Genomic DNA, 15339 nt, shown 5'->3' with positions numbered 1-15339 from the left:
TGCTGTCTCAGACTCCGATACAAAAAAGTTTTTCTGATCCGGACAAACCGCTTGAAGATGCCCCCGGATGTTACACTTTCTGCATACGAAATTCCGATATCGGCAGTCCTTTCTAAAATGTCCTTTTTCACCACAGGCCAAACATTTTAGGTTAGAAAACCGATCTACTGGCTCCCGATGTTTATTTCGGCGCCCCACGATGTTCGTCTTCTTCATTTGGAAAACTGCCGAAGGCTTGGACATTTCTGGCTCATATTTCATCGCCAGTTCCACCGCTCTTTCGAAGGTTAGATTTTCATCCTCCTCGCAAATCCGATCGAACGCTCTTCCTTCCAAACCGTCGACGAATTTATTCAGAAGATCGTGTTCCAAATGTACTCCTAATTTGCAGTTAGACGCCAAATTTTTCAGCCTAGCTGCCCACGCATTAAGGTTGTCCGGCGGATCTTCGCAACGTTTCGCTCTCAGAAAATTCCGTCTTTCTCTGTGCACTACCAATGGCGGAACAAAATGTCGGGACAACAAACCACACAATTCCTCATACGTTTTTTCCGCTGGTGTATTTGGTGTACACAAATCTCGTAGCAATTTGTATGTTTTTGCCCCGCACAAATTGATGAGCACCGCTCTCTTCAAATCGTTTCCGACGCCATTTGCCGTAAAATATTGTTCCAGTTGCTCCCTGTACAGTTGCCAATCCTCCAAATCCGCATCGAAAGTCCGGAATGTTGTTCCTTGCGCCATTTTTCCGCGTTGATCCGATACTGCTCGTCGCCAATGTTATGTACGGCGGAATTCCTTGGCTAAATAATAACACTATTTGATGGAGCTTAAGAACTACAACTTTATTCGTTTACGGATACAGACGGAATGCGGTTATTTCTCTTAAAAGCGCGCCAACCATAATGATTCTCGCGATCCGAGGGGCAAGACAGATGTTGCTATAATTCATCCATATTACAATAATATCAAACGATTCTACATATTTAAAACAATATTTCGTAATTTTTAAAAAAAAATATTTTCATACCTACTATTTAGTTTTGGTTCCAAGGGCCTCATATTGCTTCAAACCTCCAGTAAACACTTTATTCTATGTAAAGTTTCCAGGACAATTACTTAAACTGATTGATAAGTTTGTTTCGAAATAACATCAAGTTTCTTGATTTTTTGTAAAAAAATCTTTATTCACCATTAATGTGCATTATTGCACACAAATTAATTACTGTCAAGTCGGTGAAATAACGAAAAAATAGTATTATTTTTTATATCTGAATTTGAGTCCTGTTCAATGTCAAGCAGGCTTCGTGAGTCTTAAATTTTAAATTATGTTTTATTAACTGAATTCCGCTCCGACAATGTAAGTGATAACCGAATAGATTAAAAGTTTATCCATGGCAAATGTCACAATTGATTTTTTGAATCAATTGAAATAAAGATGACAAAAAAGAACTTCAAATAAAAATTCTTTAATCTAAAAAACTTTCATATATACTACTAAATCACAAATTTTTTTGAAGGTTTTTTTTCTGTTTAGCAGATTTTTTGAGTCAATACATTTTAAAGATTATCAAGCATTGCCATCTAAAATTTATCATTTTGAATAAAACCCAAAATAATTTTAGAACACATAATCAACATGCAGAGCGACTATTTAAAAAAATCTTTTAAATACATTTTTGGAAAAAAAATTTGGAGGTTTCATGCGATTATCAGTCATTTACAGTGTTTTCAAGTTGAGCGGTAGTCGCCGTCTTGGCTTTAAAGATGGCGTCGGACACCGAAATATGACTTCTAATTGTGTAGCATTTTCACCCAACAATCCGTATTGTGGATGTATCATGAGATTTTCAATAATTTACAGCTTTGAAAAGTATAGCGAATGCCGCCATCTTGGATTAATTATGGCGTCAGATAGCGAAATTCGACTTCTTCTATTTTAGTCCTTTCGCCCAATACCTATAATGTGAGTTTTTCATGCGGTTTTCAGTGATTAAAATCATTAAAATGTTCAGTAGAAGCCGCCATCTTGAATTTCAAGATGGCGTTTGATAGCAAAATTCGACTTCTACTCATTTAGCCCTTTCACTTAATTCCTATATTGTGGAAGTTTCATGCGATTTTCAGTGATTAACAGCATTTTAAAGTTCAGTGGAAGCCGCCATCTTGGATTTCAAGATGGCGTCTGATATCGAAATTTGTCGTCTATTCGTTGTTCCCTTTCAACTAATATTGTGGGTTTTTTAAGCGATTTTCAGTGATAAAAATCAATTCAATTTGTCTTCTTTCCGTTGATTCCTTCCAACTCAGTGATAAAAATCAATTCAATTTGTCTTCTTTCCGTTGATTCCTTCCAACTCATACCCATATTGTGGGAGTTTTATGCGATTTTCAGTGATTACCAGAATTTCAAAGTTCATTGAAAGCCGCCATCTTGGATTTCATGATGTCGTCAGATAGCGAAATTCGACTTCTACGTGTTAGCTATTTCTCTCAATACTCATATTGTGGGGGTTTCATTTGATTTTTAGTTAGAAACAGCATTTCAAAGTTCAGCGGAACCAGGGCTAGAAGTTGGTCACTTTTTAGTAACTTGGTCACTTTTTTTAGACTGGTCACTCAGATGTTACTTATTTTGAAATTTGGTTCCTAAAGTCATATTTTCCAATAATTACTTTACAACTGAGCTAATTTTCTAACTTTTTTTTATCTAATTATTGAAAATTCCGTTTTATGTTGATCGTTTCAAGACACGTAGTCAGTATTTATATCAGGTTTACCCAAAGAATGACGTCGATTTGACGTGTTCCTTTTTTTCCTCTCTTTTCCTTCTTTCGTAAACCTATGAAAACTAATATTGGCCACATCTAAGTGTAAAATTGCAAAAAATAATGGCATGGCATGGCAGGTAACATTTGCCATGCTATTATTTATTAATGCTCTTGGTTGAATTGAATGTGAGGTAAACTTGTGAAAAGTGACTTAATCGAATCGAAAAAATCCGTTAATTTATTTCAAAGTTTGTAAATTTATAGACATTTGAATTCATAGTTGGACTGGAGTGCATTAAAAAACACGAATTATTACTTGGATATCCTTCAAAAGATAGCTTGGAATAAATTGACGATTTCAAAACATATTTCAGTTATCTCTCCACCTTTTTGGAGGTTGGCTCATGATTTTTTACAGTATTCTGAGGAACTTCTGAAATGTTCCCAAAAAAATTATAGGTGCTTTTTTTTAAGTTTGCGAGGCATTCTAAAACTTCAAAAAACCTTTTCAATTTTAATGGTTTTTTTTTTAATTCTGCTTCATGTTTCATTGTTGTTAGCAAATGTTTTTTGAGTTAGTTTTGAATTAACAAATTATATTCTGCGGAGAAGATTATTGTAGTTAAATTTGTGTCCTTTTTTGTGTGAATATCTAGAATCTTTCGATATTTTTTTACTAAGCTTCTGTAAGTCTTTTGTCTATCTTCTGTCAACATACTGTTGTGAGCTATTTTCAATCTTGTATCAATGTGTTGTCACTTTTTTATGAGTATCATCCTATTTTTACGTCTTGACTTTCTTTATTTATGTCATTTATTTTTCAATATTGAGGCAATCTTTACTTAACATCAAGTCTATTCTTCAAACTTTTCGTCTAACAAAATTTTAGATTTCTGTAGTCGCTATTCGTAAATCTTCAAAACTCATTTAGGTAAAATGTTGCTTTTTGTCCAACATATGCCTTTCTATAAGTGGGGCCAAGAGCCTTCTAAAATCGACCTATAGGAATTTTTGGAATCACTATTGGTATATTTGACGGCTCATTCACAACCAGTACCTTCATTCAAAAAGTCTATCCTCATTTTTTTTGTACGGGATTTTCATCCTCTGGGATGATTCATCCCTAGTCTATCCTCATTCACTGTACTAATGATTAACAACTCAATAATCAATTATCATTCATCAACCATTATGATTGCTTAAAAAAACTCAGAGAACTTACGGAATCGGATAAAATTAAAATTGCTAACATGTTTAATTATAGCTTTTTAAAAGCTTTGGTGACCAACATTGATGACCAACAATGATTGGTCATGATGACGTTTCTAGGATAGGGCCAAATAGCCTTATTTTGGCTTTATTAGCATCCAGGTGATGTTATAGAATGTGCTTTTGCTGCTTATGAAGATTAATGCTATAGTCCTAATATCCTTTAATAAGAAAAATTCGACATCTTTGAACAGTTGCCACATTACAGGGGAGACTTTCTGCTCTCCAACGCACTTTAGAGAAAATCCATCGAAGGGTCTATACAAACATTTAGCTTAAGTTGTGCGAACAAAGCACTTGTTTTTCTATTCAAATCCCTCCTAAAAATAACTATCATAATATCATAAAAGTGTGTTTTCTATGTTCATTCGTATTCAAGACAGAATACAGTTTTGATGTAAATTTCAAGTTCCAGTTGTTTTATGTAGATGGATTTTGTTGTTGCGTTGAATTAAAGGGGATCTTTTAAAAAAAATTCACTTGTAAAAGTTATGGAGTATTCAAAATTAACCTTAAAGATCATTGTAGACTCTTTGAGTCTTCGCTGTTTTCTGTTGGATAATGCACCGGATTTCGAAAATATTCTTTATAAAAATGTTCGCTATGTTTCCGGAAACGAAAGCAGAAATAATCGTTTAACCTGTAAATCATCGTTCTTGCCCAGGGTGGTGCAAGCAAAACAGTCACTTTATTAAACTTAACTGAATTCATAATTTTCGCGAAAGTTTTCTGCATCGTGCGAAAATGCGGAGCAGCAGCAGTAGCGCCACCTGGTCACAAACAAAGTTTATTTTTCATATGAAATTAACAAACTTTCTACTGTTTTTCCGTCTCTTCCTTTCTCAATCCGCAGGGTCGTGTCCGGGAGTGTCTGGTGAATCTGCTGACGACGTGTGGCCAACGCGTGGGACTTCCCAAGAGCCCTTCGGTAAGTCTATTTCTTTTTATGTTCCATTTTATGATGGACTCATCCCGGTTGTGGAGGGTCAATGATGGGCTGGTTCAAGATTTCTGGATTCGACATTTCCTCAGCTCTGATCCTTTTTTGTTTAATTCAAGCGTGATATGTACAAACAAATTTTGACAGATGAGCATGGAGGAGAAACCAGAAAAATTTGAAATATTGAACCAACCTATCGAAAAGGGCAGAGGGTAAGAAAGCACATCGAATGCACTCATGCCCCAAACCCACCCGATCCAACCTCGAACGCGTGGGCGATAATACGGTGCTTGGAAAAGTGCTATTGATGGCAAGCTTCCGCGCTTTTGACTGGAAACAATCATTCGTAAATCACAACGCCGCTCTGCCGCCCGAATGAAACGGGAGAATTTGGCGTACGATGAGCATTTCGCAAGTGAAATTGGCTCTGGCGTAATCGCAAAATTCTCCTGTGTCTTTGGATTTCGGACAGACTTCATTGCTATGGAACGTGAATTTCCTTACCTCACGCCATGTTAAAGCTCTGACGAACTCTGGCATGGATTTAAATCTCTTTGGGTGTTCTGTTGTTGAAGAACATGGAGGCACTCGATTAGAACAAATAAAAATAAATTTTACTCTGAAAGCCAAAATTTAATAAATGAATGTAAATAACTTTTTTTTTTTGTAAATGACATATTTACCCTTAGAATTAAACATGAATAAATGGTGAAGTTGCTTTGAAAAATTAACAATTATGTAAATCAAACTTTAAACTTCGCAAAGTATTCGTTCAAATTGCATTCTGCTTGCTGTCCCTGAACTTCGTGTGAAATAAAAAAAATTTGCAAGAAAAAGCAACTTGGTTTGGTTTAGTTTCTAAAAAATCTCTGTTTTTTAGTAGGTTTTCTGGGAGAATTTTTCGAACTTACATACAATTTTGTATGCAACTCGTTGCAAATTCGGAATCCATGTTAATTTGCAAGGGAAAAAATAGAAGCACCTTTCGATGCTGTTTTCACTGTCGAAAAGTTTACTTTATAGCAATGAATTTTCGAAGAAAATTTAAAGATTAGCTACATTAAATGATGGGATATAATAAAAATCATTAAATAACCAATATTAATAAACAAAATAAAACATTAAAAAAGCATAAAATTAAATCGTTAAAACTAAAAAAAAAAACAAAACAATTAAAATAAAAAAAAAATTAAAAAATAAGGAAAAAAAGATTAGAACAAATAACGAAAAAAAAAAATCGAAAAAATAGCAACAAAACAAAAAAAAAACAAAGAACTTAAATAAAAAAAATCTTAGCAACAAAAATAAACATAAAAAAACCAAAACAAAAAATTAAAACAAGAATAATTAAAAAAATATAAATCAAACAAACATAAAACACAGACCCCGTTCGTTTTTGGCAATATTCGAATTTGCTAAAATGATGTTAGAATACAACTGCAAAAACTAAAATTTAAAAAATATAAAGAATTTAAAAATTTCTAAAATTATGAGAATTGCTTAAATTGTAACCCAAGACCCAGAAACCAAGACTAAAAAATAATGGAGAGTGGCAAAATGAACAAATATGACATAAAAGAAAAATCAAAAATTATAAACAATACAAGAAAAGTGCTAAATGTACAGAAACATGGTAAGGTAAAAATGGAAAATGGATGAAAATATTTCAAATTCTCTGAAAAGTACGTTGATGATAATCTAAATATATAAAACAGGGAGAGAGACAGACCATACAGAAATGTGCGAACACGCAAAACTCTTCACTGAATCATCCGATTTGCATGCGATTTTCTTTGTTGTGTTCGTCTTTACGCGAAGAATAACACAACGGAGAGATAATTTTGGAAATGTTTTTGTGGAATTTGAAAATTAATTTTTAGTTTTTATTTGTTTCGAATAAAAGTCATGGCACCCAATTTCCATTTTTTTTTTTCATTCGAATCACCCAGAGTAGGAAGGCGCCAAAAGCAATCAAGGCTTACTGATGTGCATCCATCTCTCTATTGGAAGTTTTGGAGCCCATTTTCGTTGCAAGTGTCTTTCCACGTGGCACCAGTAAAATGGATACTTGGATGTAATTTTCCCTATGGGGTTCCGCAACTACGAAGCATAGCAAAGCCTGTACGAAGAATATTGACAAAATTTGTAATTTTTTGCATCAGAATCAAGGCAATTTTAAGATTTTTTTCGATCAAAAAAATAAAATCAAGATCAACGAAAATCCAGCTTTTAAATTAACGTTTTAATATAACTGAAAATCCAGATTCAGAAAGCCAAATTTATAATATTTATTCAAATTAACAATAAAATTCAGAATTAAATTATTACAGTTTCTTATCTTACGATCATAAACTATAAATTTAAGTAATTTGTTAGTATTTTTATTCCAAATACTCAAAATAGATTTGCTTTCATCCAGGGTTTGCCTGTTAAGAGAAAAATAATCTAAATACAAGAAGGTTTAAATTTTTTTTATAAATTCTTTAATTCTTAGTGCAATTTGCCAATCCCCAACTGAAAATTGAAAAAAAGATAATGATGGCAACATTATATTGATAAGAAAAGTGTTGCTGTAAAATTAAATGAATAGTAACTTTTTCTGAATTGTTAAATATTTGTCAAACTCAGCTCTGTAAATTCACAATAAGATTCAATTAGTGTATTTAGTGAAAAGTCCGAAAAAAGACATTTGAAATAATTAAAAAAAATTAAAAATTAATTTTATTTTCATTATTCTTTAAATGTTCTGGGTCCATTTTTTAATTTTTCTATTCTGACCATGTTTAAAGAAAACTGTAATGTATTTAAATACAGAGGTTAACACAAATCGAAAATACAACTCTATTTATGACGACTCCAGCAAAAAAGATCCATTTTCTGTTGTCAATCTTCAACATTTTTAAAATACTTTATCAGATAGGAGATTTTGAATAGGAATGATGACTAAACTATATTGAAACTTGATAGATTAAGCGTTCTTAAGTTACCGGAACTGATCATTAGCAGAACTTTACTATACGCTACCTCAACAAGAAAATAAGTTCGCTAAACACAAGTTAGCGAACTTATTAGAGCGAATCGTATGAGCGTTTTTGTGTCACGAACTGCCGGTTTTGAATATAAATTTATGTATGATATTTTCCATTCCATTAGCGGTTTTTTGAATGAACTTAAAATAATGAAATTCCAATAACGAACCATAATTCTGGATTTTTTTTTCTGATACAAAGGTATCCACTAGCTTTTAAACACTTAAAAGGAAGGCTGACTAAGGAACAGTGCTAAAATATACAAAAATACTCAAAAATTACAGGCTTAACAAAGTTTGCCGGGTCAGCTATCTATATATATAAAACAGGGAGAGAGACAGCCCATACAGAAATGTGCGAACACGCAAAACTCTTCACTGGATCATCCGATTTGCATGCGATTTTTTTTGTTGTGTTCGTCTTCAGGCGAAGAATAACACAACGGAGAGATAATTTCGAAAATGTTTTTGTGGAATTTGAAAATTAATTTTTAGTTTTTATTCGTATCAAATAAAAGTCATGGCACCCAATTTCCATTTTTTTTTCATTCTAATCACCCAGAGTAGGAAGGCGCCAAAAGCAATCAAGGCATACTGATGTTCATCCATATCTCTATAGGAAGTTTTGGCGCCCATTTTCGTTGCAAGTGTACTTTTCACGTGGCACCAGTAAAATGGATACTTGGATGTAATTGTTCACCTTTCGTATGGGGTGAAAAAAAAGAACGCAATAAGCCGGCATGGAGTATACCTATTTTCAAAAATTGCCATTTTTGCTTCAGCATCAAGGCAACTTTAACAAGCTAGCCGGATTGCCCGGTTTTACCCAAACTTGACCGGGTAATTGATAAAACAAAATTTAAAAGGCCCGGTCCAGTCGTCCAGCTTGTCCAGATTTTGATAAAAATAACCCGAATTTTCCGGATTTAGTCATTTCATTTGCCAAATAAAAAAAATCTCTTATTAAGTTTTTTTTTTTAAAGTTTGCGTACTAAAACGAAATTTTTTGAGCAATTTTTAACATAATAATCATGCACGGTTTCTGGATGCTTAAAATACGATTCAACATTTCTGATGTGTTTCGAAGAAAAAAAAAATGATTTAAGTGCTTTTCGTTTTAATTTTTTTTAGTAGTTTCTGAATTTAGCCCAAATTTGCTTGGTATTACCCGGATTTTGGATTGACAACTTTGAAATAAAATGCCCGGATATTGTTAGATTTTTAGATAGAATAAATTTGCCTGACCAGGATACGCGCGGGAAAAATTCTGATCCCTTTTATTTACTCCGTTATTTTGTTTTGTTGATTTTCCGGTTAAAAGACTGTCATAATATTCAAAAAAAATAATATTCTACGTATGACTGTGGAAGTTTTGACAAATCCAAAACAACTGCACAGATAACAATGAAATATTCCATTACAGAATCTTCTGTTCATATTTATGGTATAACACCAAGAGAACGTCTAATTTTTAATCAATAGAATAAGACGACCATAAATTGATTTACTTCGATTTTGTAAACGTCAAGAATGTAATGAGTTAGTTCGAGAATAGAATGATATTAACTATGTAATTCTATGTGAATTTCATCAGAAAACCAAGGAAATGTTAGATAGGGTAGATGATCTTGAGCGGAACTAGTCGAAATCTGATCTTGAGCGGAACCATTTACTTTTTCTAAGTTCTAAGCAACGATTGTTTATGAATCTTACCAATCTGTTGAAAAAACACTTTTTCAAGATCTTTTCATACAAGCATTGACATTTTTGCTAAAATTTATTAACTCAAATAATGTTATTAGAAGATTTAAAAACAAACGCATTTCTGCTGCAATTTTCATCAATCTACGCTGACTTTGAACGTCAATTTATGTCACCCTTGACCGTTGGAAACTAATTCTCAATGATTAAAATGGTAGAAAAACTCATAAAAAAGCATTATTCGGGTTTTTGTAGCAAGTTTTCCATCAGAATATCAATTAATAGCGTAGTTTTTAAAAGTAAAATATGATCTTGAGTGGAACCATCTTCGATCTTGAGCGGAACTACTAGCTTCCGAAATAAACCGCTAGGTGCGCTGCCTTATGCCTAATGTCTCACACGCAGTTTATACCCCTAAATGTATGCAGCACATTTGTATATTTCTTATTCTATCAAAATGCAAAATTAAGTTCGAATAGAACAAAAACTAATTGATTGGCGTCACAGCTTACCAAACTAGGCACACAAACAAGTTTAATTTTTTGGGGTTCAAGAAATGTGTTTTTGAATCTTTCTTTCAGAGGGACGACGAGAAGGAGGAGAAAGGCTTTCGTACATAATTGTTGGCATAATTCGAGAACTAATGAAGCCAATAAAGTTAAATCATTATTTCAGAATAAGAATCAATCTTCATTGCCATTCTTATTCGTACTTTATGAAGTAGCTTTCTTTTCAAGAGATTGTATCAGATGTTCACATTCCAATTGAAAACGATATACTATCTAATAAACAAAATTCAAATTGTTTTTTACACACATTATTTATTACGAATCAACGGAACACATATTGGTCCAAATGATGTCTCAAAATTAATATAAAAAGAGAACTAAGTCTAATTACAGGGTTCTCAATACACTTAAAACTTTAGCACGGAAAACATCTCTCGAAACGTTGAAATCGAAGTGCTCAGAAAAACGGTTGAATGTTTTCATTACACCGATAATTTAAGTTTTACAAAGTGTAGCAAAGCACACTGGGTTAGCTATTTTATAATACTTCACGATTCTATTGGTGGCCTGGTATTAAAAACCTATCCGATTTCCTTGTGTTTGACTTTACACTTGAGCTCGAACTGGATAAATTGCTTACAGCAAGGTTGCAGAAATAACAGTGAAATCTGTTATTTCACAAAATTTTGAGGAAATTTTTATCACAGAATCTGTGTCACAGAACACGATATTTTGAAATATTTACAGAATTCACAGAATTTTTTAATTGCGAATGGATTTCCATAGTTATAATTTTGTTTTGGTCAATATAAAATTAAGGTTTCTTACTTTGAATTAAAAAAGTATGATAAGATTTTCAACGTAAACTGATTTTTCCCAACTAAAATATAAAAACGACACAAATTATCATGAATTTTCAATTAAGTTAAAGGAATTAAGGGAATAAGGATTAAAAAAATAAGAGTTTTTTCTCATAAACATTGATTTAGAGCAATGTACCGTTTTTTTTTTGCCAAATTTTTAATTTAAAGTATCTTCTTTTTTATTACTAATTTTGTCGTTACCTTCAAAAGTTGTTCGGGGCAGTATGATCCTAAACACACACATTCAAAAAATCAATCAAATATACTAACGAATTTAATTTTTGTGATTAAAAAAACTAAAATTTGAGTTTAGAGAAACGATTCTTTCAAAATAGGATACAGTGCATCAAAAGGAAAATTGGACTTTTTTAAGCCAGAAATAAATTTGAACGGATATTTTGAGAACACCTTTGGAACGCTAAGTTTCTTTTTTTCACGTAAAAAGATTAATTTTTGAACTTTAAAATCTTCAAAGATGAAATTTAATTGAAGTTTTCACAGTTACACAAGTATTAGGAATAAGAGCTATTAAAGATGTTGACAGAAGAAAATGGTTCCGCTCAAGATCATATTTTGGTTCCGCTCAAGATCAGCGTGGTTCCGCTCAAGATCAGAATTCTTACTTCAGTAAAACAGCTCTAGAGTTATAAGGATTTACTCTAAAATATTCTAAAAATCATCATTAGAAAGCAGAAACCAAGATCTATCCGCTGAACTGAAAAAATATTTGTTGGGATATAACCCAAAGCCATACCGCTTGATCAACTGTTCCGAGTTGCGTCGAATTGAGCCAATTGGTTCCGCTCAAGATCATTTACCCTACTATCCACTTCTTCCTTTCATACTAAGGTGCTAGAAAACTTAACAAAATTAAGGATATAAATAGGGTTGACTTTGTAAAAATAAAATTCATAATTTGATCCAACACTCAGTATCAGAAATCAAGAACAGATAATTGGTTCAATAACATCTTCAAATACAAGAAGCCTGGAAAATAAAAATTTTAGTCTCGACGAAAATATGATTCAAGATCCGAAACAGAGATAATGAAAACTGAATTAGATTTGCAAAGACTTTTTTGAATTTCATTTCTGATTTTGAATTCAAGATCTCAAAGTAAAAAAAGATTACATAGATAACCGTTTGATTTGAAATTGCTGTGAATAAAAATTCCATGTACATACACATATATTGAATGTTCTAATTTTCTTTGTTCAGTGCTTAAGCATCCATTTCTCGATAAATGTGATTAAGTTAAAGTCGATATAAAAAAGATGATTTTAAAAATTAAGAGGAGATTATCTAATACAGAGAACATATCAAATGCATGATAGATAACGAAAAACAGAATGGTATATGAAAATTTGTTGATATTTATACATTTGCAGCATAAAAAAAATCGCGAAATTTCATTCCATGAAAAGTGTTGTGCCATTTCTACAAATTTGGTACCTATACGATAAAGAAAATTTCAAACATGGTTTTGGCGAAAAAGGAAAGACAGTTGATCAAAACTGCAAACATTTCAACAAAACACTTTTTGGCACTTATCTTGGGGTTAATAGAAATTGCACATATCGGTGTCAAGGATCCTCTGTAAATGAAAAAAAAAGTAAAACGGAAGTAAATAGATTTTTAACTTTATCCCAGAAGATATTCGCATTCCAGTTTTGTTGGAAGTCAATCTTCTTTGAAAATTTTTGCCTCTGGAGGTAGGCACTACCATAATATGACAGAAGTATTACGAAAATAGTCAAAAACTGTGTCGATTCACTACGTTTGAAAGTAACAACCCAGTTTCATGAGCGTAAACAATTATTTACCTATTTTCTGCTTATTTACATGTTCATTATTTTTGCGAAATTCAAAGGCTTAACGAAGTTTGCCGGGTCAGCTAGTTTATTATAGTTGTTTTTTTTTTGTAGAAATAAGTGAAAAAACTGTTCGATTTTGCAAAATAAAATTTTCGGGCATGTTGCCAAAATCGAGCGGAGTCTATTATTACAAGTAAAATATAAGAAAAAAACTGAAAAAAAATCGTTCGAAAAATAAGCAAATAGTAAAAACAAAAAACAACAACAATAATTAAAAAAACCATCAAAAATAATAAAAAAACAAACAAAAATGTTAAAAAAAAAACAAAAAATAATTTGAAAAACAAAAACTAATTTAAAAAAAACAAAAACAAAACAACCGAAAAAAACAAAAAATTATTTAAAAAATTAAAAGTTAGGCCGGAACAAAATTAAAATCCTTCTTTTGTCACTCGGAGTTGGAACATCTCGAGGGGGGGGGAGGGACAATAAAAAATAATGCGAAAAACAAATAAATTGAAATAAATTGCACGGAAGCTTGCATGCAACAAAATTGAATACAATATCGTCGAACAAAAACTATAAATCAAGTAAATTTTTTTTCCAATAATTCAATCAAATCAAGAAAACAAAAGGTGGAATAACTCCCATCTTCTTAAATTAGTTTTTTGGTCTTGTAATCTTTCAGATATTGGAATTTTTTTCATAAATTACTTCAAACTTTATTTATTTCCCCCTTCGGGTTTTTTTTTAATTTCGGGGGGAGGGGGGGGGGGGGGTTTGACAAAAGAAGAAATTGATGTTTGTTCCAGCCTTATTAAAAAAAACAAAAATTATAAAAAAATGACGAAAACAAATAAATTATTTAAAAAAACAAAAAAAAAATGAAAAACAAAACAAAAATAAAAAACCCAAAAAAAAAAAACAAAAAAAACCCAAAAAAAATAATACAAAAAATAAAAAAAAAAAATATGAAAAAAAAACAAAAAAAAAATGAAAAAAAGAACAAAAAAAATTATAAACACACAAAAATGAAAAAAATAATAAAAAAAAAAACCAAAAAAATTAAAAAAATAAAAAAACAGAAAAAACAAAAAATTATGAAAAACAACAAAATTTAAAAAAAATGAAAAAAAAGAAAAAAAAATGATAAAAAAACAAAATAAAAAAAAACCACAAAAAAATGAAAAAATGAACATAATCAAATAAACAAAAAAAAAACATATTTCAAATTAATGTAGAAAAATAAAAAAAAAGGTTCCCATTTTTTGTAAAAAGATGAAAACAAATGATACATATCTATTTAAAAATAAAACCAAAAAAATCAATCCACAAACAACAAAAAGAAAACAAAAAAGTATACTCAAAAAATATAAAATAAAACATACAAATGAATGCAAAAAAATGACTCAATATAAATAAAAACAAATAAAAACAACAAAAATAAAAAAAAATAACAAAGCATCAAAATTTAATTAAAACCACCATAAAAAAAAGAGATAATTTAAAATTCAACATAAAAAAGTCGTGAACAAAAGCAAATGACTGAAAATAAAAAAATAATAATGAAAATAAAAAATAAAAACAATTTAAAAAAACCAAATTTCTTAAAATATAAAAACGGAAAGATTAAAAAAAAATTTTTTTTTTAACTTTTAAACATCCAAATTGATAAAAGTTCAAATCAAAAGAAAATAACATAAAATCAATTAATAATATAAAAGTAGAGAAAAGCATAATAAAACAAACTTAAAAAATCACGAATAGCCTCATAGGTGTAAAGTGTCACTAATAAAGACAAAAAAAAAAACTTAAAAAATACGTATTAAAAATAGAAACTGTTTGTATATAAGGAAGTTTTGGGTTTGAAAAGGATTTTTCAAATGTGGAAAAAAACTTGAAATATTTTCTTAAGTGAAAACTCAATTTAAAAAAAGTGAAAACTAAATTGAAAAAAATATAATAATTTACAAATAATTAAATAATGAAGAAATTTTATTTTTCAAATAAATTAACAATACTTTCAATTTTTTGAAATAAAATGAAAAATGCTAAAAATTTAATTTTAAATTTTTTAAATTCGAAAAATGTACTTTTTTTATATACATTTTAAGAAAATCAATGTTTTTCATAATTCTTAATTACAATATTCAAAAACTTTAAAATATTATCTTCTAATATATAAAGATGAGTTGGGCTATATATGTTTGTATATATATATGCACCTTATACAAATCCACATCGCTTAACCGATCAGCTTGAAATTTGGTACACTGATGTAATTGAACATGAGGAAGGTCGAGGTAATAGTTTTGAGCCCCTCCCACCTGAAAGAAGGAACCCTCCCATACATCTTTCGTTATTTTCCCACGAACCAAAAGTCATGGCACCCATTTTGTCAACCGATTTTCGTTTCCTTGGGCGGGGTTGTTTTCATCATCACC

At 30.8% G+C, this 15339-nt stretch overlaps 1 protein-coding gene across 8 annotated transcripts in view; it reads left to right on the top strand.

Annotated features, from left to right (window-relative positions):
- LOC129756171 (protein furry) overlaps positions 1-15339 on the top strand; it is a 347173-nt gene that overhangs the window by 263278 nt on the left and 68556 nt on the right. For all 8 annotated transcript variants that reach the window (XM_055752972.1, XM_055752970.1, XM_055752968.1 and 5 more), the window contains one exon: positions 4894-4968. In XM_055752972.1, the coding sequence (XP_055608947.1) occupies positions 4894-4968 (75 nt within the window). The remainder of the gene's footprint in view (positions 1-4893; positions 4969-15339) is intronic.

The sequence above is a fragment of the Uranotaenia lowii genome, chromosome 3 (assembly GCF_029784155.1).
Source record: "Uranotaenia lowii strain MFRU-FL chromosome 3, ASM2978415v1, whole genome shotgun sequence".
Lineage (NCBI taxonomy): Eukaryota > Metazoa > Arthropoda > Insecta > Diptera > Culicidae > Uranotaenia > Uranotaenia lowii.
Note: the sequence above shows the minus strand (reverse complement) of the source record. Positions and strands in the feature narration are given on the sequence as shown.